Source organism: Larus michahellis, chromosome W (genome assembly GCF_964199755.1).
Source record: "Larus michahellis chromosome W, bLarMic1.1, whole genome shotgun sequence".
Classification (NCBI taxonomy): Eukaryota; Metazoa; Chordata; class Aves; order Charadriiformes; family Laridae; genus Larus; species Larus michahellis.
In genome coordinates, this window is record NC_133929.1 from 9041842 (window position 1) to 9066919 (window position 25078).

Below are 25078 nucleotides of genomic sequence, written 5' to 3' on the forward strand. Positions count from 1 at the left end.
GAGTAGAGGGGCAGAATCACCTCTCTGGATCTGCTGGCCACAGTTCTTTTGATGCAGCCCAGGATGCAACTGGCCTTCTGGGCTGCAAGTGCACATTGTTGGCTCATGTCCAGCTTTTCATCCACCAGCACCCTCAAGTCCTTTTCCACAGGGCTGCTCTGTATCACATCATCCCCCAGCCTGTATTGATAATGAGGATTGTCCCGACCCAAGCGTAGGACCTTGCACTTGGCCTGGTTGAACTTCATGAGATTTGCATGGGCCCACCTCTCTAGCTCGTCCAGGTCCCTCTGGATGACATCCCGTCCCTCTGGCCTGTCAACCACAGCACTCAGCTTGGTGTCATCTGCAAACTTGCTATTTTGCAATTGTAAGCCCTTAGGTGGGGCGGGAGCCTTCCTCTTGGTGTCAGAAGTCACCAGCTACCATCCTTCCCCTTCTCCAGAGGTTGTACTTACCATTCTACTAGGGGTGGACACTGCCTGCGTCTCTGCCGCAAATGGGGTGTGAGGCTCTTCAAGCTGCTCTATCTCAAAGAAAATCCTGTCTCCCTTCTCCATCTTCTCTGATGCTGTGCAGCCTGCTCACTTCCTCCCATGAATTGTAAGTAATTTCTGTGAATAAAGAGCACAGGGGAGAAAGATGTCTATCATTTATGGTAATATCTATTAAGGCTTTATAGAATATAATACATTTGTACTAGTTATCACCATAAAATTAACCAGGTACTAATTGTTTGGAGCTGCCAATTCAGCCTGCTTATGAGTGTAACACGCTTGTCATGTTCATTATACTGACACAGTATGTCAGATCCTGAATGAAGTTAATTCAGCCTTTTCTGACATTCTTCTTGTTTGCTCTAGTATGCATGTGTGCTGCCATTCATGGAGGGTTTACATCTCTGCAAATACAGCATCTGTGTGCTTTGACAAATACGTCTCTTAGGTATCTGCCCAACAGCCAGTTCTCCAAAAACAGTGGGCTGTGAGAAAGAAGAAAACACTCTCTCCTAGTGTTTTCCTCTTTCTTGGAAACTGACTGTGACAAAATGATCAAAGTTCTTTGACTCTTCTTCCCTTTCCTTCTTTTTTCTCTCTCTTTCTGTCTTTCAGTTCCATGTCTCAAAAGGCTGTAACTGAGTTAATTATGATGTGATAAATCAGCCAGTAAACTTCTATGCATTTTGCTTTGTTTGGGCAACTCCTGTTCCTTAGTGACAGCTGCTTAGCTCAGCATACTGTAATTATCAACTCAAAACCAAGATGCTTTTAGGTCCTGAAAGCCTAATGGCAGAGACTGAACTTTATCCTTAGCCTCATCATGGGCTACAGCTTTAAAAGGTCCTATTTGGTTGTTGTTTGGTTGTGTTTTCACTGTTATTACTGGAGCTCTGACAGTTCATTAACACGCTGGATCCTGTAGGAAGCTGTCATTACCCTAAAGTAGTATGGGTCTTTGTTATTCATTAGCTGCTGACATAACATATATAGTTGACATCTGTGTTTGTTCTTCTTTGCTAAAATAAAGTTTTATTTACTTGTGGAAGGGGTTTTATACGTCAGTGAAAATTTACAAAGCCCCTATTTAAACAGATGTCTGAAGGGAACTTTGCTGAGCAGCAGACCTGGTTTTCTATTGTCTGCAGTGGAACTGAGGATCCCTCTGCTACTGCTTTATGTCCCCTGCTTACCTGTGTTTGGCTTGCTAGCTGGACAGACAGGCTATATGCTAACTAGATGGCTGGTGCCTGGTGCTCTGCAACCGCGGAGACACAGATAGCATAGTGTTGCCTCTCATCTGCTAAGGGGCAAGTGGCCCTGGGCTTTATTTGGTGCACACCTGTTGCAAGGGGCTGTATGTTGTTAACACTATTGCTCCCTTGTCCAACTTATTTGACATTGTCCAACAGACTCAAAAAGTGAAAGATGTGCAGGTACTGTCATTATATAAGCTTCTCCACCTCAGGAATCCTAAAAATTCCAGTGGTATAGTGTTGCGTGAAAAGGGGCAAAGCGGTTTTGGCAGAAGATAAACCCCCTTGCGTTCTAACACTCCTCACTGAGTGTGGAGGTGGGAGGCTAGGTGCGGCTAGGTTTAAATTCTGAGTGATGCCCAATTCAGCACTATCAGTCCAATCGCGTTTAATATGTATTAAACTATTACGATTTGGATACACTAATAGTGGACTGCACCTTCAGTCTAGTCGTGCTCATGAACTAGCACGGCCACTCTCGAGTCTTTGGTCGCGTTCAGTGAGAAACCAAAACGACTAGCTACTTAAAAAAGTGCAGTTTATTTAAACAACAGATATATAGGTTCTTAGGATTGCCGGTGATAAATACACTGTCTGCAAAGCACGTGCAAATGAAAGTATTGTTACATATACAAAACGCGCGACAAAGTTATAAACGATATAGCCTGGCTTTAAATGTAGGAAAAGAGAGTCTCTAGAGAAATTTCTAAGTTTCCCGAGGAAGCACTCGGTATAATCTAAGTCTTACCCAAAGGCGTCCCTATGGGGGGGAAGAGAGGCTCAGCCCGTCGACTGATCCCAGAAGTCAGTGATGTAATTCTTTGTGATGGTGTCTTCCCTGGGTATCCCCCCTCTCTTGGGCTATTTTTATACTATTTGTTATCTTCAAGGTGGAGTTTGAGTGACTTTAGTCATACATACTTTTATCATGATTGGTGTAAATTTCTCTCGCTTCACAATTAAAGGTATAGTTTACGAGAAATTCAGGGCGCAGACTCAAGAAGGAGTGGTCGCACCTTGGAGGCGGGTAGCCTTCGGGATGGAGGTGTGTTTTGGTATTATAATGACATTATAATGAGCAAAGTTCGCACAAAGGACAGCATTTCATCAAAATTTGACAAAATGTTGGCTCTGAGCATCTAGCGGGCAGCTAATTGGCAGCTTATCTGTTTCATGGTATCATCCCATTCCTGTATCTGCTATACATCATAAGGTAAAGCCACGGAATAATTGCATCCCGTCCCGTACCTCATGTAGCTTATCAGGGAACCACAGATGTTGTGTCCTTCATGCCAGCTGCGGCTATTTTCTACCTCAGAAGCCTCTTGATTTTATACTTTTCCTTAATGTGTGAACAATGCTGTACTTTTGTATTTTTTAGCCAATTTAGTATTTATTCCACATAATCCACCCCGTGACTACAGTCACTCAAGCTCCACGATACTCAATACTGATAGGAAAGATCACATGTGTTCTTGTGGTGAGGGATATCAAGTGCAAATACATCTCGTGGAGTGATCAAATGAGTTAAACTTTTCATCATAATCCAAAGTCTAACATACAAAACAATTGTCAAAGCGAAGCACAAAATAATGAGTATTAGTAAAACAACAACAGGATGGAGCATCTTGTTATAAAGTCCTGTAACTGTCGGTGACCATCCAAAAAGAGTATCTCCCCATCCATGTCCTCCGTCTCTCTTGACTCTTTCCAGCACTTGGTGTATTTCTTCAACATCATGATGGACGGTAATCAAAGTTCTCTGTCCATTTTCTTGGGCCTCTTTCAACAGTCGCTTCAATTCATCGTGTTGTAGCAGCTTCTTCACCAGTGAGAGATTCATTCCGATGGGGGTAGGCAACAAATCTCGAATCAATGTATAATTAGATTGTAGCAATTGAAAAGATGTAACAGGAGCTGAATAATTGAAGTCACATCCGATAATGTTAGTAAAGTTACAAACACAAAGGTTTGAGTGATTACTTATATCAACTACTATGTCATCTATGAATACAAGAGTACAGGGAGACCTCATGCAAACACACCCTTTCCCAATATATACAAGCACAGTTTCTGGGGTTTCATCGGGATGTATCTCAAAGTGACAAACATTCTGGTTGGTGTCAAGACAAATGTCTTGTGCTTTCAGGGTATTACTCTCACAAATGAATCCTTGTTGGTCTCGTGAAACGCATGCGTCAACATCAACAGTTTGCCACTTATTCTCATTTTGTTGTGCCCACACTCTGTGCTCTATTGGATGGAGTATGGCTCCTTTGTGATTCAACCCCAGCGCAATGATTGGGTATATGGTGTATACCAAAGCATTGCGTATTGTTAAGACAAAAGCTGTGGCCTTGCTCTCAATGGGATCATAGGTGAAGTTAACCAGATACCACCAGGACTGAAATTTTTTCTCAAATTCAATTGCGTTATCCCATATTACTTTTTGAATTTCGGTGGGCAAGGTGCCTTCTTCACCTTCCCTTATGATTGCGGCTGTCATAGATTGCATCCACAATTGGGCTTGGATACAACTAAGAGCCAAGGAAACATTGTTTTGGGTTGTACCAAGTGCATCTGTGATCAGCTGATGGTCTTTTTCACCCGTTTCTTCCCACTGAGGCAATATATTCGATAAAAGCCATTGGTGGTTTCCCAATGCTAGTAGAGAGGACTGTAGGGGACGTCTTAATTTGTCCAGATCAGTAGTGGTTGTTACTAGTTTGTTGGCAAGTATCTCAGCATCTATACTATTTAAGACTCCCAGGCCTGTTCCTAAGATACCAGTCACATCCCTCTTCAGTCGTTGTGAAGTGACAAAAGTTCGTCTGCGTAACCATGCTGACCATCCTGCATAAGATGTACTCAGGAATGGTAAACAAGTGGGTTTGATCGCAGAGATTTTAATCTGCATTGACAATTCTACTCGTTTGAGGGAATATGTGGGATTAAACAGTATCTGTTGTTGACCTGTGTGTTTAATAACATAAGGGCCAATGTTGAAAATGTAAGGAGTTAGACTAATGGAGGGCTTAGAAGGTACACCTTTGAGAGTTTGTGGGGGTGTAGGTTCTGGATTTATTTCGGCAAGTTCAGGTGTATTTGAGTCAATCATAAATTCAAATAACAATTCTGTGCCCCTGTAGCCCCAAATACAATACACTATTGTAGGTTTGATAAAAGTGAAATTGTGCCAGCAATCTGAATTTGGCTCCATAATTTTGTATTTGTCTGGTTTGGTAGAGTCTACATAGATGGTTTTAATTACAGTTGGCCTGTGGTGAGTAGACCCATTGATAAATCGGCAACCAATGTGTATTCTCTTTCCAAGGGTGGCCTCGATTTTAGCCATTTGAAGTGAATCATTCCATCTCCATTTATCTCTGGAATATACTTCACTTCCTTGTATAACCAGAGTGGAGAGATTTAAACCCCTTTTGTTTCCTGGTGTTCCGGTGCTTGCAGTGTACCGTGACAATGCATTATCCCAAAGGTCAGGTGCTACGTCTATCTTGAATTCAAATAGCAGCGCTATTTCATCCTGTTGCCAACGACAAGTTACAAGAGTGGGTTCCACAAGAGTAAAATTATACCAGCAATCCCACTTGTCGGTGACACAGTGCTTTGTCGTCATTGAGCGTGGGTTCTGAGGGCGAAATATCTCTATTCTCATGGCCTTCTCATGGTTTGAGCCGTTGATCATTCTACACCCTACTCGGGCTTCCACCCCTGCCTTACCTTTCAGGACTGGGTACCAACTATTCCAGGTCCACTCATGTAACACCTCATTTTCCTGTAGAACTACAGTGGCCAAACTCAAGTCTCCCTTTCTAGTACCTGCCATCGCATTGTGTTTAACAAAGGCTTGAGACCATGGCCACTCTGGGTCTCTCTGACTACAAACAACAGGGAATAAAAAGGTAAAACTGAATAGCATCAATTCCATCTGCCAATTCGTCATTTTAGAATTTGGGCCTCCAGGTAGCCATACATAATAAAAATAGTATTATTGCCAGGATCAATGTCAGGATTCCCTGGAGACACTCAAAGGTAGTGTAGGCCAATCCGTCTGTACAGCTCATCCAAGGTTCCTGAAAGACACAAAGGAAAAGAAAATCTGCTCGGTCTTACTCGACCGACGGGGTTAAAAAGAAGGCGAGATCCACCGGGTGCTGATCCGGTGTATCTTCCCTGAACAGTCCTTGGCTTCCCATGCATAGGGATTTTTGGGAGTAGCTAGCACCATTGGTACTGTCCCAATTTGAGGCATTTTCACTAGCACAGGTTGCCCAGGGTGAAATCTTCCAGGGTATTTTCCCGGTTCATTGGGAGCCTTTGGAGAGATAATATTGGCAGATACACAGAAAGCTTTCATTTTAGGACAGCCGTCTCCACTCCATCTGTTATTTAATTGATAGATGGCATCGTCCAATCGCAAATGCCAACCAGGTTCATGAGTTTTTGCAAAACGCTTAACCAATCCATTGGTGCGTTCAACAATGCCATTAGCCTGGGGATAATAGGGAGTATGAAATACCCATCGAATCCCTTCTTCTTTGGCCCAATCTTGTACCACCGAAGCGGTAAAGTGTGAACCGTTATCACTTTGGATTTCCTCGGGAAGGGGAAGTGTGCTGAACCACCCTTTTAGGCCTTTCACTGTGTTGTCCCCGGTAGCTGATTTGAAACTGCTGGCCATACTGAGGCCAGAGATAATCTCCACTCCTACCAGGACATATCTTTTCCCACCTGATAATCTCAAGGGCCCAATATAGTCAATCTGCCATGAATGCCACAACGTTTTCTTGTCCCGAATGTGTAAGGGAGGCGCCTTACTCGGATGATCTTTGCTGAGTCGTAGGCGACATTGTGAACAGGCAGTTACTATTTGTTCGCACAGCTTAACTGACACGGGCCACCCCCGGGCTAGACCTTCCTGATACAGGTCAGCACGGCCTGTGTGGCCACGTTTAACATGTAACCATTCAAGTAAGCGTTCCCATTCCCGACCATCATCTACAATGTCAATTTGCTGTAGCCGCGTGAGGCTATCTACCTGTTGGTTGAATTGAGCAGTGATCGAGTTTGAACGATCATGGCCTTTTACCCAACCAATGTGCAATGTTCTCTGTTCTCCTATTTCCAACAGTTGCTTCCAACTGTCCGTCTCCCAAATTGGGACTCTGTTCACCTGCCAATCATTGGCTGCCCAGTGTCCTATCCATTCGGTGGCTCCTTTAAAAACAGCATATGAGTCAGTGTAAATGGAGGTGGCTCCATGTTGTGCAGCTAGTAGGACAGCTCTGAGTTCCCCTACTTGTGCACTACCCTCCCCTGTTTCAATCGCTCTTTCTCCCGTTGCTACTTCCAGTGCTACGGCCTTATATTTCCACTTATTGTTTTCACGGTGAGATGACACATCAGTAAACCACACTCCTGTAAGATCACTGCCTTCCTTCAAAGGAGGAGCTTCTTGGATCGGAGATGGTCTATTTGGTGGGGATTGGAACAATAGGGCACCATCTATATCCTTTTGCAGCTTGGATACTTTAACACTGCCTTCAGAGACTGGCATGATTTCATTAATGCCTTCTAAATAAGCATACCACTTTCGAACTGTAGGTTTCTGGGCAATGCCAGCTGGTGGTGTTGTCCCTTTACGGACCACGTCTAGGAGGCGAAAAGGTCCCCGAATGATCACACTCTGTTCTCTTCTTATCTGCTCTGTTCGTTGCAACGCTCGCACTAGGGACAGTAAACCCTTCTCAAGGTCTGAATATCTGCTCTCAGTATCATTGAAGGAGTGAGAGCTAAATTCTAATGGTCTCTCCGGTCCTGCTGGTCCTTTCTGCCATAAATTACAATGGGAACCATGTTCACTGAACCCCCATTCTACATGGACAGGGTCAGTTGGATGTATAGGACCAAGCTGTTGGAATAACCTTAGCTCCTTTATTAGTAATTGCAGAGCATTAGTGTGTTGTTTAGTCCACTCCCAGGATCTACCCTTTTTGAGCAAACTATAAAGGGGGCGAGCAATGATGGAAAAGCCAGGGATGTGTTTACGCCAATAACTTAAAGTTCCCAGAACTTGCTGTAACTCCTTCACACTGGATGGATTCTGTCCATGCTCTATTTTTTCCAGGGTATCCTGAGGGACAGAAGCAGCTCCCTTAATCCACCAGACCCCCAGGAATTTAACTTCCTGTGCAGGTCCCTGACACTTTGAGTCTGGAATTTCCAATCCTAAATCAAGTAATGTTTTTCGGATGTTTTCCATCATGTCTTTTACACTTTCTTGGTTCTCTCCCCCTATTAGGATGTCATCAATATATTGGTATACCGTACATCCCTGTGAAACAGGAATCTCTGATAGCACTTTAGCTAAAGCATTATGAGCAATAGTGGGGGAATGTTTGTATCCTTGTGGAAGTCGGTTAAAGGTATATTGGACTCCTTTCCACGTGAATGCAAACCGCGCTTTGTCCTGCTCAAGGAGGGGAATCATAAAAAACATGTCTTTAACATCTAAGGCAGCCATCCAAGGATGGGCAGCTCCTTGTATCATTGTCACAATTTCCGTGATATTTGGAACTGCGGCAGTGAGGGGTGCAGTGTTGGCATTCAATTTTCGGTAATCTATTGTGAAACGCCATTGCCCGTTTGGTTTCTTTACCGGCCACACTGGTGAATTATAAGGCGAGTGAGTCCTCTTGATGATGTCTCTTTTTTCTAAATCTGATACCACCCCGTCTGCTCCTGCAAGCGCAGCTGCAGGCAGTGGATACTGCCGGACATTAGTGACTTTAGAGGGAGGTAAAGGCATGGAAGTTTCCAAGAGACTCAATTTCACTGTGTCTATTACTTTTTCACATCCTGCAAAACTCCACACAGTTCCATCTGGGAATTTCCACATTCACCCACGCAGCACGTCAAATCCTAGGAGGTTAGTACGCGAGGCACCCACTAACACTTCCGCCCTGGTCATTCGCTGCTCTCCTGGCAACCAGAGGTTAATTTTTGCAACGGGGCATGTTTTTACCACACCATCAATTCCTGCGTAGTTGACTCTGCGTCTGGTGGGATTTATACCTAGAAGTTGTGCCGTTTCGTTAGTGATTGCAGACATTTGGGCTCTGGTATCAATAATAAAGTTTACTGACATCCTCCGGGGTCCGACAGGAATGGCGATAATAGGTTCAGAATCTTTATGAGAGAGCCATTGAATAGCTAGTACCCGCCGGACAGGGTGGCTCACTGCCCTCCCCGGGGATAGGAGTTTTTTGACTGGGACTCTGACAAATCAATCAAATTACGCTCCGGTGCAGAAGGCACAATTTTCTCACAGCTTGGGGATTCTCTGGTTAGACTTTTCTCCCCAGCCAAATTATTCTTTCTAGTTAGAGATTGGACCAGTGTACGGAGATCTCCCGTAGGGACACCGTGCAAGAATTGTCGGGGCACCCCTAATTGTAGGGCTCTACACCACAACTCATTCCGGTCCTTATCAGGCTTAAACCTTTCCACCGGTTTGGGCTTTTGAGTGTGAGTTCGGACTTGGCGAACCTTTCGGGGGTGTTTGGAGGATTTTTCGCTAATTAGGCTGGCCCAGCCCATTCGGCACCCATATTGGTCTATTTCCTGTACATATTCATTCCAGGTGGGCATGTAGCGACGCCGGCCCCGCCCATGAGCATCCCGAGCCTCTCGTATACGATCTTGAGTACGAACAACAAATGGCTTCAGGCAATCGGGAAGACCACGGATGAGAGGGGCTAATCGATCAGGGTCGATAGCAGCTGACATTGGGGATTTCCGAAATTCCTCTCTGTCATACATGGCTTGCAGACAAGCTGCTTTCCGTATCGCCGCAAACAGTTCAGAGTAGCCTGTAGCTCTAATCTCTAATGGCTCTCCCCTCTCTCGCGGATCCATACCACCTGCCCAATAGGCTGCTCGAGCGGTTAGGGAATAATTATGATCCCCGTCCATTGTAGTTAAAAACACTCCTGGTCCCCAAGAGTCTCCTGCTTCTTCCTCACTCAACATAATTCTATCTCCTCCTTCAGAAGAAACTCGCCACACATACTCAACAGCTGATTCTTCTGGCCGCCTCGAATATTTTTCCCTTATTTTCGCTAACTCTGTTGGTGTCCACGGAATAGTACGCACAGTGTTGCGGACTTCCTCATCATCCTCATCAACTGTGGTTTCAGTTTTAATCAGAGGTCGTAAAGGAAAGACTCGAGATTTCACAGTAAAAGTCCTTCCCTCCTCATCTTCTTCCTCATCTTCACTATTAGACCAAAAATCTCCGGTCTGGGTTCCAGAATTTGGATAACACATTAATTTACGAATCTGTTGGACCTGGGTCGAGGGCTGCATTTTATCTAAGAGCCCAGTCACCCTTTCCAATAACATTTTAAGTTGGTGATTTTCACTCCCAAGTTGAGCATTCCGGTTTCCTAAACATTCATTCTCACTCACAAGCTTATCAACTTGAGTTCTTAATTTTTCTCCTGTCTCCTTTTGCAAGGCTAGTGATGACTTCAGCACCTCATTCTCCGATTTCAGGGTTGCATATTCTACAGCTGAAATCAGATTAGGAGCAGGGGTTTCCCTAGTTTCTTGTTGTGCACAAGATAAACAGGCGCCTAACACCGCACAAATCACACCTTTGCCTTTCCCCGCTCTGAGCTTCTGTGAAACCCGACACTCTTCAATACGTTCCACCACTTTCTCTTCATCCTTCCAAAATTTACGGGCCCACTCCTTCCCAGCCTGGGAAGTGGCACAATCATATTTTTGCAGCAGTTTATCCATGGCAATCCTGCCGACTACGCCAAAATTCTGTTGCGTGAAACGGGGCCAAGCGGTTTTGGCAGAAGATAAACCCCCTTGCGTTCTAACACTCCTCACTGAGTGTGGAGGTGGGAGGCTAGGTGCGGCTAGGTTTAAATTCTGAGTGATGCCCAATTCAGCACTATCAGTCCAATCGCGTTTAATATGTATTAAACTATTACGATTTGGATACACTAATAGTGGACTGCACCTTCAGTCTAGTCGTGCTCATGAACTAGCACGGCCACTCTCGAGTCTTTGGTCGCGTTCAGTGAGAAACCAAAACGACTAGCTACTTAAAAAAGTGCAGTTTATTTAAACAACAGATATATAGGTTCTTAGGATTGCCGGTGATAAATACACTGTCTGCAAAGCACGTGCAAATGAAAGTATTGTTACATATACAAAACGCGCGACAAAGTTATAAACGATATAGCCTGGCTTTAAATGTAGGAAAAGAGAGTCTCTAGAGAAATTTCTAAGTTTCCCGAGGAAGCACTCGGTATAATCTAAGTCTTACCCAAAGGCGTCCCTATGGGGGGGAAGAGAGGCTCAGCCCGTCGACTGATCCCAGAAGTCAGTGATGTAATTCTTTGTGATGGTGTCTTCCCTGGGTATCCCCCCTCTCTTGGGCTATTTTTATACTATTTGTTATCTTCAAGGTGGAGTTTGAGTGACTTTAGTCATACATACTTTTATCATGATTGGTGTAAATTTCTCTCGCTTCACAATTAAAGGTATAGTTTACGAGAAATTCAGGGCGCAGACTCAAGAAGGAGTGGTCGCACCTTGGAGGCGGGTAGCCTTCGGGATGGAGGTGTGTTTTGGTATTATAATGACATTATAATGAGCAAAGTTCGCACAAAGGACAGCATTTCATCAAAATTTGACAAAATGTTGGCTCTGAGCATCTAGCGGGCAGCTAATTGGCAGCTTATCTGTTTCATGGTATCATCCCATTCCTGTATCTGCTATACATCATAAGGTAAAGCCACGGAATAATTGCATCCCGTCCCGTACCTCATGTAGCTTATCAGGGAACCACAGATGTTGTGTCCTTCATGCCAGCTGCGGCTATTTTCTACCTCAGAAGCCTCTTGATTTTATACTTTTCCTTAATGTGTGAACAATGCTGTACTTTTGTATTTTTTAGCCAATTTAGTATTTATTCCACATATAGTCACTTTAGTTTGTATGCCTAATTTTACATCGCATTGGAACTGTCTGAACTGAAAGGGGCAAAATTAGATAATGTTTCAAAGAAACAATATAAAAGATCACAGAAACAGAGGGGCATACAGCTTTATAGGAACCTGCTGTCTTTGACTCTGCTACCATGTTTGTCGTGGTTTTGGCCAAATTGGCCAATGGCTGGCGACAGATGCTCTCCCCCACCTCTCTCACACAGAGAGGAGGAGGAGAAGAGATAAAGAGATTTACGAGTTTAGAAGAAATTAAACTACTTTAATGAAATATTAATAATAAAATAAAAAGGAAATAATCAAATAGATAGGGTATATACAAAACAGTATCAAGCTCCTAGGATGACGTCACTTGACTCAGCGACGGATGGGAACTGGATTCCACAGCTGGAGTCAGAAACACACAGCTCGGGATCAAAGGCAGATGAACAGACAGGGCTCTCCTTGGACGTTGACCATTGAAGAAAGAGGGATGACCCTTTGATCCCTCAGCTTTTATACTGAGCATGGGGCAGATGGGATGGAATACCCCTGTTGGTCAGTTTTTGGTTACCATCAATCAAAACCCCCAGATCCCTTTCTGCAGGGCTGCACTCCAGCTTCTTGTCCCCCCAGTCTATACGCACGTTCAGTATCACAGCATCCAAGATCCAGAATCCGGCATTTGTCCTTGTTAAATTTCATACGATTGGTGGTTGCCCAGCACTCTAATCTATCAAGATCTCTCTGTAAGGCCTCCCTACCCTCAAGGGAATCAACGGCTCCTCCTAATTTAGTATCATTGGTAAACTTAGTGTGCACTCAACTCCTGTATTCAGGTCATAGATCAAAACATTGAAGAGAACTGGCCCTAAAATTGAGCCCTGGGGAACACCAGTAATTACTGGCCGCCAACCATATTTTACCCCATTTAGTACAACTCTTTGAGCCCCACCCTTCAGCCAACTGTTCACCCATTGTGTTGTGTACATATCTAGCTGTATGCTAGACATTTTGTCCAGAAGGATACTGTGAGAGATCGTATCAAAAGCTTCGCTAAAATCCAAAAAACCCACACCCACTGCCTTCCCTTCATCCCCTAGGTGGGTAAGCTTGTCATAAAAGGATATTAAGTTAGCAAGGTATGACTTTCTCTTCATGAACCCATGTTGGCTTTGACCAATGACTACATTGTCTTTCAGGTGTTTTTCAATAATTCCCAGAATAATGTTGTACATAATTTTACCAGGCACCAAAGTGAGACTGACAGGCCTATAATTACCAGGGTCTTCTTTCTTGCCCTTCCTGAAAATTGGAATAATATTTGCTAGCTTCCAGTCAACTGGGACCTCACAAGAGTCCCAAGACCATTGATAAATAAATGAGAGAGATCTCACAATAACATCAGCCAACTCTTTCAGTACCCTGGGATGAATCCCATTCGGCCTCATAGACTTATGTGCATTCAATTGCAGCGGCAAATCCCATACAAATTCAAAGTCAACTGGGAGCTTATCCATAACCCCAGTCACAGTCCTCCAACCCAGGGCTCTAGAGGTCCCAGGGCCTATCATTGGTCTTAAAGACAGAAGCAAAGGTGGCATTAAATGTCTCTGTTTTATCTTCATCCCTAATGTCAGCTGAAAGATAACACTGTCAACTGAATGGAAGGAGATTGATCATATTCTCTGCTAGTTCTGACAGTATTATATGAAAATACATGCAAATCCAAGAGGGGAGAAGAGAAAATATGTCACATTTTTTGCAAGGGAAATGATCTGGGAACGTCCTGGTGTTCCCACTATCAAGCTACAGTTTGACTATACCTCAGTCCCTGAAGTATATATGAAGTTTCTTACAAGTCCTGCTTCTCAAACTGGGATCCTAGGATGCTTTTCAGACTATGCCCATTTCTGAAAACAAAGGCAGAAAAGAGTTAATACTTTGAAGCCAGTATGTTTATTAGCCCCTGCAAGTGTCTATCCTAGGATATAGATGACACAGTACTTCTACATCCTTTGCTGAGTGCTTCTGTTTCTGCAGCACAGAAGATCACAAAAGATTAGTATCATGCTGAGGGAAAGGATTTCCTGCTCTGAGCTAGGAGAAGGGTGCTGGTGAGAGCAGTGTCTCCAGTTAACTTAAACATGGAAGAGGGACCACAGTAAAATAACATCAGCAAGCATTTTCTATAGCAACTCGTGTGCAATAGCCTTGAAGTTCTACAAACAGTAATCTTTTCAAAGCAGCACATTGATATTCACATTTACAAATAAATTGCAAAGGCAAAGGATGGTTAAAAATTCAGCACAGTTTTCTGCTTAGAGTTGATTTACCAAACTGTGTCGGAAAGCTGGTAGTGGGCTGAAAGCAGAAAAGAGAGAAAATGCAGACTGAATAATATCTGCCATTTATTTTGAACATAATGAGCCAAATTTAGCTTTCCATTATTCTGATATATCCCAGTTGTTTCAGCAAATAATAGATCAAAGCTACATTTAATACATACTTATCACTGAAATCAAAACCAATTTCAAGTTACTAAGGCTCGAGTGCTTTGCATACCTTAGTATTCTTATGTAAGGTCAAATTCATTCCTGAAAAAAATGTCAACTTCAGTATTCTTGTTTTCCTGAAAGGTGAATTTAGCTCATAATGCTCATGCATTTAAACAATGAAAGCATTGTTATTCTAATTTATTATTAAGTAGTTCCTCTTTGATTTTAAGAATCTAACAGAGCATGGCAATATGCCTATCTGTAGCCAAAAACTGAAAGTATCTCAACCAAATAAAATAAATAAATTACTGTATCAAAAGGGTGAGATAATACCCCTCACCAGAAAACAAATATAAAATCTAAAAGACAGCAAATACTAAGTTTCATCCAGAGAGGTGCCAATCTAGCTACAGCAAAATTAATTTACAGCAGGCAAGAGCTGTGGTGCTCCCACCACTATGGGGGAGAAGGACTGTGATCTGGGCATCCTCCCATAAGTTGCAGTGCTATATCACAGAGGGAAGCCTAATTCTCAGTCAAGGCAACAAAAACTTTGGGGTTTAAAATATAGATCCTGGCAGGATTTAAGTTGTAAACAAAGCATCTGAAAGGTTTAGCTATAACAATACAAATTTATCAGATTTATCATCAGATGTAGCTCTTGACAACTAGGAAATCAATACAGGTTTTCTTCTCATAGGTGTCTACAGTTCTTCTTCCAGGAAGACCACTGCCCATGGAAGCGCCTTCTTCAAGTCACCCATTAAACATCTCTAGTGTTAGTAGTTCAGTGAGCAGTGCTGATGGAGCCCGTTTCCTGTGGCTCTTACTGTTCATCAAGTATTGAGCCCCTGCTGCAGCCAATCCATAAGGACAGAGATCTCTCCTCTGCTCTGCTACGTTCATAAGGTATATGGGAAAACATCTGAAACTTCTAGCACTTGTGATATTGTAATTGAGTGAGGTGTTAAGATGAGACACACACACAATTGCATAATTTTCATGCTCTTTAGGAAACCTAGCCTTAAAAGGACTAGTGTGATCTTTGGACGTGCAGAGAAGTAGGGGACTGATTTTATGTTTGTGTTACAGCCTTGTGGAGAATGATACAAGAATGCGGTTTGCAGTTGGAAAAAAACAACTGGAAACAACAATTTTCTAAAGAATATTGCAAATTTTCTGAGAGAAGAGCCATAAAAATGACTGACAAACTGGAGAAAATACCTTCCAGGGAGGGGCTTCCATCTCTTTGCCTTACCAAGAAGGCCAAGAAGTATGCTGATTCCTTCACAGTGAAAAAATAGAAGACATAAAAGGGGTGTTTAAACTAGTAGAGAAAGTCTCCTAAAAGCCAATGAGGGAAGTGAAAGCCAGACAAGCTGGAGAAAAAAATAGCACAGACTTTCAAATCAAGACTGGCACAACCCCTTTCTGGAGGTATTCTCCTGTCAAATTCAAGCCATTTCACTCAATACTATGCTCCATGTTGTGCAATAGGTCAGCTTAGATGGTTTAATGGTCACGTAGGGAACATCTATGGATGTCAACTACCTGGACTTCTGTAAGGCATTTGCTACGGTCCCCCACAACATTCTGGCCACTAAATTGGAGAGATATGGGCTTGATAGATGGACTGTTAAATGGATAAGGAATTGGCTGGATGGCCACGTCCAAAGAGTTACGGTTAACGGATCAATGTCCAAGTGGAAACTAGTAACAAGTGGTGTCCCTCAAGGGTCCATACTAGGACCAATACTATTTAATATCTTCATCAATTACATCGACAGTGGGATTTGCATGCATGCTCAGCAAGTTTGACAACACCACCAATCTGTGTGGAGCAGTCGATATGCTTGAGGGAAGGGATGCCATCCAGTGGGACCCTGACAGGCTTGAGGGGTGGGCCCATGCAAACCTCATGAAGTTCAACCAGGCCAAGTACAAGGTCCTGCATCTGGGTCGGGGCAATCCCCAACACCAAAGCAGACTGGGGGATGAATGAGAGCAGTCCTGCGGAGAAGGACTTGGGGATACTGGTGGATGGAAAATTGGACATGATCTGGCAATGTGCACTCACAGCACAGAAAGCCAATTGTATCCTGGGCTGCATCAAAAGAAGTGTGGCCAGCAGGTCACGAGAGGTGATTCTCCCCCTCTACTCTACTCTTGTGAGACCCTACCTGGTATATTGCATCCAGTTCTGGGGTCCCCAGTACAAGAAGGACATGGACCTGCTTGAGTGAGTCCAGAGGAGGGTCACAAAAATGGTCGGAGGGATGGAACACCTCTCCTATGAAGACAGGTTGAGACAGTTGGGTTGTTTAGCCTGGATAAGAGAAGGCTCCAGGGAGACCATATTGAAGCCTTTCAATACTTAAAGGGGGCTTATAAGAAAGATGGAGACAGACTTTTTACTAGGGCCTGTAGCGACAGGACAAGGGGCAATGGTTTTAAACTGAAAGAGGATAGGTTTAGATTGGACATAAGGGAGAAATTTTTTACGATGTGAGTGGTGAGACACTGGAACAGGTTGCCCAGAGAATCTGTGGCTGCCCCATCCCTGGAGGTGTTCAAGGTCAGTTTGGACAGGGCTTTGAGTGGCCTGATCTAGTGAAAGATGTCCCTGCTCATGGCAGGGGGTTTGGACTAGATGATCTTTAAAGGTCCCTTCCAACTCAACCCATTCTATGATTCTTTTATTCTATGTGGCGGTAAAATGTTTAGACCTATTTTTTTGTGACCAAGGAAAAAGCACTTTTACACTGTCACCACATTTCACTTTTTAATTAAGCACACTAATCTATTTAGATTATACCATTGAATGTCTTGCTGTCTGTGGCTGAAATCAATCATCACATCCAACTCAGTGAGGCAGCTCAAAGGCAACCATTTAGAGCCAAAAGGAGGAAGCTATATAACGTCCCTTTGTACATTTGTGTATCTTTGCTTGTGATAAAATGTTATGAGACCATGTCTTTGGTAATTCAGTTATGCCACCTCCTTGGCCAAATTCTGCTTTGTTTCTTCAGTGTAAATCCAGGATTATCCCTTCGACTTTAACAGAGATAATTTGCTGTATCCTGATATTAATTGAAAGTAGATTTTGACTTGAATTTTTGAGTGTATCCACTGCTGGAATAATAGAATCATAGAATGGTTAGAGTTGGAAGGGACCTTAAAGATCATCTAGTTCCAACCCCCACTGCCATGGGCAGGGACAACTTCCACTAGATCAGGTTATACAAAGCCCCATCCAGCCTGGCCTTGAACACTTCCAGGGATGGGGCATCCGTAACTTCTCTGTACAACCTGTTCCAGTGTCTCACCACGCTCACAGCAAAGAATTTCTTCCTAATATCTAATCTAAATCTCCTGCCACTGATGACAGTGTCATTATAGCTTGGCCCTGAGTGTGCTAAATGGATTTTTTTTCCTTAGCTCATATTTCCATCACATCACATGTGTTTGATTTACTTACATTTTTCTTCTATTTAATCTATGCCCATTTAGACACATTTGCTGTTATTTTTTATTTATTTAGTAACTCTGTTCAGCTCAGAAAGTTAACGGGGATGTATAGAGTGTTACAAGTTGCAAACATTCTGTACAGATCACTTCTGTGGCTTGCTATGTTTTGCATTTGACAGTTTGGTATGGGAAAGGCTGTTTATTTAAATGCTTGGTTTATATAAGAGCATTTAGTAGCAGCTGTAAGTGTACTGTACAGAAGTATTTCATGATTCCTATTTATTTTTCCTCTACATTGTTTGTGAAGTCCTCCAGAATCTTGACAAAAAAGTCTCTTTACCACTAAGATAAACATCAATGCCATTCTGTGTTCAAAATGGAGAGGACCCAGACAAAATTTAAGTGGTTGAGTATGTTTATCACCATGTCTTTGATGTTGATATTAAAGAGAACGAAATGAAAACCTGCCTCTACTGGAGTTTTGCTGCTGACTCCAGTAGGCCAGGATTTTAGCCATGCTCTCTGCCTACGAAAGTTAATGGGGTTTATGAGCATTTTAAAATTATGACACTTGTCATATGGAGCTAAACTCCTCTCTCTAGTAAAGGAAGGCAGACCACCTTGTAGTGCTGTGGTGGCGTGCTTTCCCCTTTTCCCCCTTTCCCCGTTCTCCAGCTCCTGCTCAAGCCATGGCCATCAGCGGGAGTTGCACTTGAACTTTGGGAGATGGCTGTCGACACAGCCAAAACACTGTCTGGAGTGGGGACCTAGGTATCTTGCTCCCATGCGAATATGACTATAGGTCAATTATCTTACTCCATAAATAGTGGACAGCCCAAGAGCCCTTTGAGCTCTCCTGCACGGCAGCGGGCTGCACAACAGGATCTCCCCTTGAGTGGGGACGCTTGCTTAAGGTTCTTCTCCTCGAGGTTGAGAGATTCCTTGCTGCAACAGATCCTTGGTAAGTGACTGAGAGCATGCTAAACTTTGAAATCTTAGCTGAGTGATATAAAGGATTGATTGTGCATATATAATCCTTTAGACATAAACCGGTGACCAAGTCTGGGACTAGGATCGGATCCAGCCGCACCTAGACTCCTCTCTGAGAAGGAGTTTAGAAAGCAAGGGGGTCCTTTCTGAACCTCGTGACTCAACGGGAGGGTCTCCCTGACAGCTTGTCTGACTCTGGCCTCTATGCAGTAAATAATCAAGTGTACCCTGGCATCGAATCTCGTAAAACACTGTCGCATTCACTACTAACTTTGTTAAATCGCTGTTTTATGTTAATAAACATTTCGCCACTTCTCTCTTACAAGTTAATCACTCCGCCCATGACAAATGCTACTGGGGAAGTAGAGGGAAAGAGAATTACCCAAAGAGGCAGAACTGAATGACAGTTTTGGCTGAACATGAACAGGAACAAAACAGGACCTCATGGTTTCAGTCTCTGCCCTGATGAGAACAGCTGATGAAAGGCAAGTTCTAATGCTGGAAAAAATAATGGTTCATTTATTAGTAAGCATTTTTTAAAGTACAGGTCACAGTGGACTCGGGTGGGAAGGAGTCCTGCGTCGCTAGTAGAAAAGAAATCTTCAGAATTGTTCACAATCTCCATCTCCTCCCACTCAAATGGACTGGTCTGACCATAATTGGATTCCCTCGCAACAACCAAATATAATTACAGTCTGTCAACTTGCCACACTTTTCTAATGCAACCATAGGGAAACATTTGTAAAACTGTAATCAACCAAAGAGTTTTGAATGGCTTTCATTTAAAAAATAATCCCTGCATCTAGTCTAGTTGGGGCACAGAGTCTAGTTGGAGGTCAGTGACAAGCGGTGTTCCCCAGGGGTCAGTACTGGGTCCGGTCCTCTTCAATATATTCATCAATGACCTGGATGAGGGGATAGAGGGCACCCTCAGCAAGTTTGCTGATGACACAAAGCTGGGAGGGGTGGCTGACACACCGGAAGGCTGTGCCGCCATACAGAGAGACCTGGACAGGCTGGAGAGTTGGGCAGAGAGGAACCTTATGAAATTCAACAAGGGCAAGTGTAGGGTGCTGCACCTGGGGAGGAATAACCCCCTGCACCAGTACAGGTTGGGGGCTGACCTGCTGGAGAGCAGCTCTGTGGAAAGAGACCTGGGAGTCCTGGTGGACAACAGGATGACCACGAGCCAGCAATGTGCCCTTGTGGCCAAGAAGGCCAATGGCATCCTGGGGTGCATCAAGAAGAGTGTGGCCAGCAGGTCGAGGGAGGTCATCCTCCCCCTCTACTCTGCCCTGGTGAGGCTGCATCTGGAGTACTGTGTCCAGCTCTGGGCTCCCCGGTTCAAGAGGGACAGGGAACTGCTGGAGAGGGTGCAGCAAAGGGCTACCAAGATGGTTAGGGGACTGGAACACCTCTCTTATGAAGAAAGGCTGAGGGACTTGGGTCTCTTCAGTCTGCAAAAAAGACGGCTGAGGGAGGAATCTTATCAATGCTTATAAATACTTAAAGGGTGGGTGTCAGGAGGATGGGGCCAGGCCCTTTTCAGTGGTGCCTGGAGACAGGACAAGAGGTAACGGGGACAAACTTGAACATAGGAAGTTCCGCCTAAACATGAGGAGGAACTTTTTTACTTTGAGGATGGCAGAGCCCTGGAACAGGCTTCCCAGAGAGGTGGTGGAGTCTCCTTCTCTGGAGACATTCAAAACCCACTTGGACGCATTCCTGTGCAACCTGCTCTAGGTGACCCTGCTTTGGCAGGGGGTTTGGACTAGATGATCTCCAGAGGTCCCTTCCAACCCCTACCATTCTGTGATTCTATGATCTTTAGCTGTAATTTAAGACCTCTGTTAGTATTAGGGACTGTTTACTTACTTATTTCCTGTGAGTTGAGAAGCTGAGATATGAATAATTAGAAAAACTGAAGGAAAGCAGAGCAATTCATATGATATTGCACAATGGCAGCACATTTCAGGCCTGATGTGTGCCATGATATCTGCACCCTCTGCTTAAATTATGGTTGAGATTGTCATGGTTTAGCCTCAGATGGCAACGAAGAACCACGTGCCGCTCGCTCGGGCCTTCCCAACACGGAAAGAATCAGAAGAAAAAGGCAAGACTCTTGGGTTGAGACAAAGGCAGTTTAACAGAACAGCAAAGGGAACAAGAAAAACAACAACAATAACATGGACAGAGGAATATACAAACACGATTACAGAACCACCGCTCCCCGCTGCTCACCGACCAGACAAGGGACGCCTCAGCCTGCTCCCAGTGTGACTTCCTGCCCCCTCCCCCGGCAGCTCAGGGTGGGCATGGCTCACATGGCATGGAATACCTGTGTTCCTGCCGGAGCCTGGGGAGAATTAACCCTATCCCTGTCGGAACCAGGACAGAGATGTATATCACATATCGTGTATTTAGGTAACACTCCAGGACAGTGATTCAACCTTGATATTTGTTTTGTTATGAATATTAGTAAAGGTGAAGTAAGCCAGTTAATTTGCATCTATGAGGAAAAGATGCATTTTCATTGAGGCCTGTCTCTTGTGCTAACTGTATTTTGCACTTTATTTAAAAAGCCAGTGCTGAGAAGGAAATTAAAATAAAGTGTATATTCCTATTGACTCTAGGGAAGCTGCTCAGCATTTGAACAGCTGGCAAAAAAGTTCTGTGTGTGTGTGTATCTTACCATAATATAACTTAATTTTGTAGTAGACCAGAGTTTGACAAGAATCAAAAATGTTTGTAACTTGTGGTCTCATTTAATGTCTATTTTGCTATTATTTCAAAGCATGGCTTCTTAGTTTTAATGATAGATCTGTCATACAAAGAGGACCGTTTTCATAATTGCCTCACCCTGCAACCACAGCAATGGTAGGAACGGGTTTTTTTCGGCCTGGAACTTTGTAAATAACCACTCTTCTATACTGTGCTGTCCAACAGGCTGACTGTTATATGAAATGAATGTGATCACAGCAAGTCTGTCTGTGTCTGATAGTGTTGGAGCCAAAGGGTATTGGCATGGGAATACTGGGATCCAGAGGGCTTAAAGATACATATCACCCAAGTACAGAGTACATTGAGTACTCCTGTTTGCAGGCCATGCACTCTAGACGTTGTCAAAATGGAAGCTGAAATATAAATAAATATTGGCTCTGTACCCTCTACAGACCCATGCCCCCAACCTAATTTGGGAGAACCCTACAGCAAAGGCCTTGTTCATGGCTTATCTTTTGTTATGGTTTGAAAATGTCAGCACTTAAATATTTAATAGTCTCTCCCCACCCTTTGAAAACAGCACATTTAGTCATCACCCTGGAAATAAGAGACGGAGTGGCATGCTGGCCTGTGAGAGGGTAGCTGGGCATTGCACCTCTGGCACTACTGAGCCCTGCAGGTGAGCAGTGGCACACTGGGAGTGGCTAGCTGGGAGCTCAGGGCCCCACAGCATCCCTTCATGGGATCAGAGCATGTGCAGTGAGCCTGTTTACATGCTGGCAGTGGGGTTTCTGGCACCTGGTTGAGTGTCAGCTGAGTCTTGTGGAGGTGCGCTTCTCAGGCGTGCTGCCTTCCTGGTAGGCTTATGTTGGAGGTGGCTCAGGGCATCCCGAGTCTCTCTTCCAGTTTATTCTAGCACCAGGCTCACCTCACACAGGTACACTTTATTATTAAGTATATATGCAGTGTTCTGAGGTTGCATCTTCATAAACTTATGATTTGGAACGTATGTATTTTCCTTTCATGGACTGTGGCCCCTTTCCCTAAAGTTGGTGATAGCAAGGGGGACAGGCTGTGTCATTTCTCTCCACTGCTGTTAATAGCAGCACTCCTTTTTACATTCTTTAGTAATGGAGATAAGATAGTTTCTAAGTAAATGGACACCCAGTTTGGAATATGCATGTGGTCAAGCACGGAGCCTGAGGTTGGTCCACACAGAATCATAGAATCATAGAATGTTTTGGGTTGGAAGGGACCTTAAAGATCATCTAGTTCTAACCCCTCTGCCATGGGCAGGGACACCTCCCACTAGACCAGGCTGCTCAAAGCCCCATCCAGCCTGGTCTTGAACACTTCCAGGGATGGGGCATCCACAAATTCCCTGGGCAACATCTGAATATATCATCATAGAATCTTCATGGTTGGAAAGGACCTTTGAGATCATCGAGTCCAACCAAACAACCTACAACTTTGGATTGTTTACCCAGCAGTATTCACTGTTATGTATGCTCTACAGCACTCATCCAAGTGCAATGATAAATAGCTTTTTCCCAGATGACTCTTAATTCTAGGTCATCTTCTTATCCAGCAAATGCACTATGTTCCAAATATAAATATATTAACACATTCTTTTTTGGACAAAGTGCTAATGAATGACATATAGGCACATTGATTCTTTTCATGATATGCACTGCCCTGTACAGGAAAACCTGTCTCTGTGTGGCCGTAAGCACAGACCCCTTCCTGTTGTGGCCTTGCAGTTCACTTCTGACCTCCATTTTGTGTTCTGTTCACAGTTGTTCAGCACATCAAGCGCCACAATATTGTTCTTAAAAGAGAACTCGGAGAAGGAGCCTTTGGGAAAGTCTTTCTGGCTGAATGCTATAACCTCTGTCCCGAGAAGGACAAGATGTTGGTGGCAGTGAAGGTAAAAGAGTGTAGGGTTTCCATTATTAAGTCATGGTTGCAACTAATGCTATTTTATTTGTAAATGATCATGTTTGCGTATTCTGTAGCCCCATGTAACTCCTCTAATATATGTGGAGAGGTTCACAAGACTAACGGAGCATTAAGAGAACATGAAATTTGATCTTGCTGTGGATTATAAAATGAGAGCTGAATTTTGTAAGGAAAGGAAAAAACTGACAGTGTCACAAAAGGGCAAAATCTTTTATGATCTAAGATATGATTAGTGAAAAATAACATTTAAGTCATTAAAAATACATGTGACATTGGTATGTCTAAAAAAATAATCTATAACCAGATAAGTGAATAGGCTATGTGTTTAACTGCTAGTGAAAGAAGGCTGATTTTTCCATGAACTGTGCAAAACTTTTAATCAACCATTGAAATTGTCTGTGGGTAATTGTCATTAATATGGCTACCAGGAATGTTATAAAAAAACTTGTAGATAATATTCTCATGTGCTGTATGGAAATCCAGAAGTCATGATATTTCAGACCCTGAAGAGTGATTCTTAATTATTCTCCATTCAACCCTCCCAAAATACAGTCCAAAGGGAAAGGAAACTATGTGAAAAAAACCATAACCTTGGACTTGCCAGTATTCAGAATAATTCTCATGTTTCTGAGGGGGAAAAAAGGATTTCTTTGTAACCCTGGAAGTGCACAGACTACATGGCACATTGAGAATCTACCAAGAAGTAAGAAGATTTCCATCATGATCTTTAGAGCTTGCACACCAGATTTGTTTCACCATGCCAAGCCTTTCTGTTCCTCAAAATGGAACCACTGAGGTCGATTGCCATCCTCAGCTATGCATGCACACTAGAAGACAAAATCAGTGAAACCATACTATACTAAGGGCTTGCCAATTCTCCCTGCCAACAGTCTTCTGTCTCTATCTATGTTCTGCTGAAAGCTGAACAAGGTGTTCAACGTTTGAAGTATCTCATTTAAGGCGGTGAGAATATACATTTTAGAATCTGGGCTACGCTTAGGGAACAGAAAATAATACTATCTGTCCACCATACAGTAAAAGAATCCCAGGAGATAATCTTTTTGAAATTGTAAAAAAGAAACAAGAGGTTTGGATCTGTCAGTGAGAGAACACAAAAAGAGAATGGACTTGTTGAATCATAGAATGTTTTGGGTTGGAAGGGACCTTAAAGATCATCTAGTTCCAACCCCTATGCCATGGGCAGGGACGCCTCCCACTAGACCAGGTTATACAAAGCCCCATCCAGCCTGGTCTCGAACACTTCCAGGGATGGGGCATCAACAGCTTCTCTGGGCAGCCTGTTCCAGTGCCTCACCACCCTCACAGTAAAGAATTTCTTCCTAATATCTAATCTAAATCTGCCCTCTTTCACTTTAAAACCGTTACCCCTCATCCTATTGCTACACTCCCTCATAAAGAGTCCTTCCTCATCTCTCCTGTAGGCCCCCTTCAAGTACTAGAAGGCCACTATAAGGACTCCCTGGAGCCTTCTCTTCTCCATGATGAACAACCCCAACTCTCTCAGCCTGCCTTCATAGCATAGGTGCTCCAGCCCTCTGCTGGACCCGCTCCATAGAATCATAGAATCACAGAATCATAGAATCATAGAATCATAGAATCTTCATGGTTGGAAAGGACCTTTGAGATCATCGAGTCCAACCATA

General features: G+C 43.6%; 1 protein-coding gene across 6 annotated transcripts in view; it reads left to right on the top strand.

Annotated features, from left to right (window-relative positions):
- LOC141735424 (BDNF/NT-3 growth factors receptor-like) overlaps window positions 1-25078 on the top strand; it is a 211421-nt gene that overhangs the window by 134748 nt on the left and 51595 nt on the right. For all 6 annotated transcript variants that reach the window (XM_074568144.1, XM_074568143.1, XM_074568145.1 and 3 more), the window contains one exon: window positions 23252-23382. In XM_074568144.1, the coding sequence (XP_074424245.1) occupies window positions 23252-23382 (131 nt within the window). The remainder of the gene's footprint in view (window positions 1-23251; window positions 23383-25078) is intronic.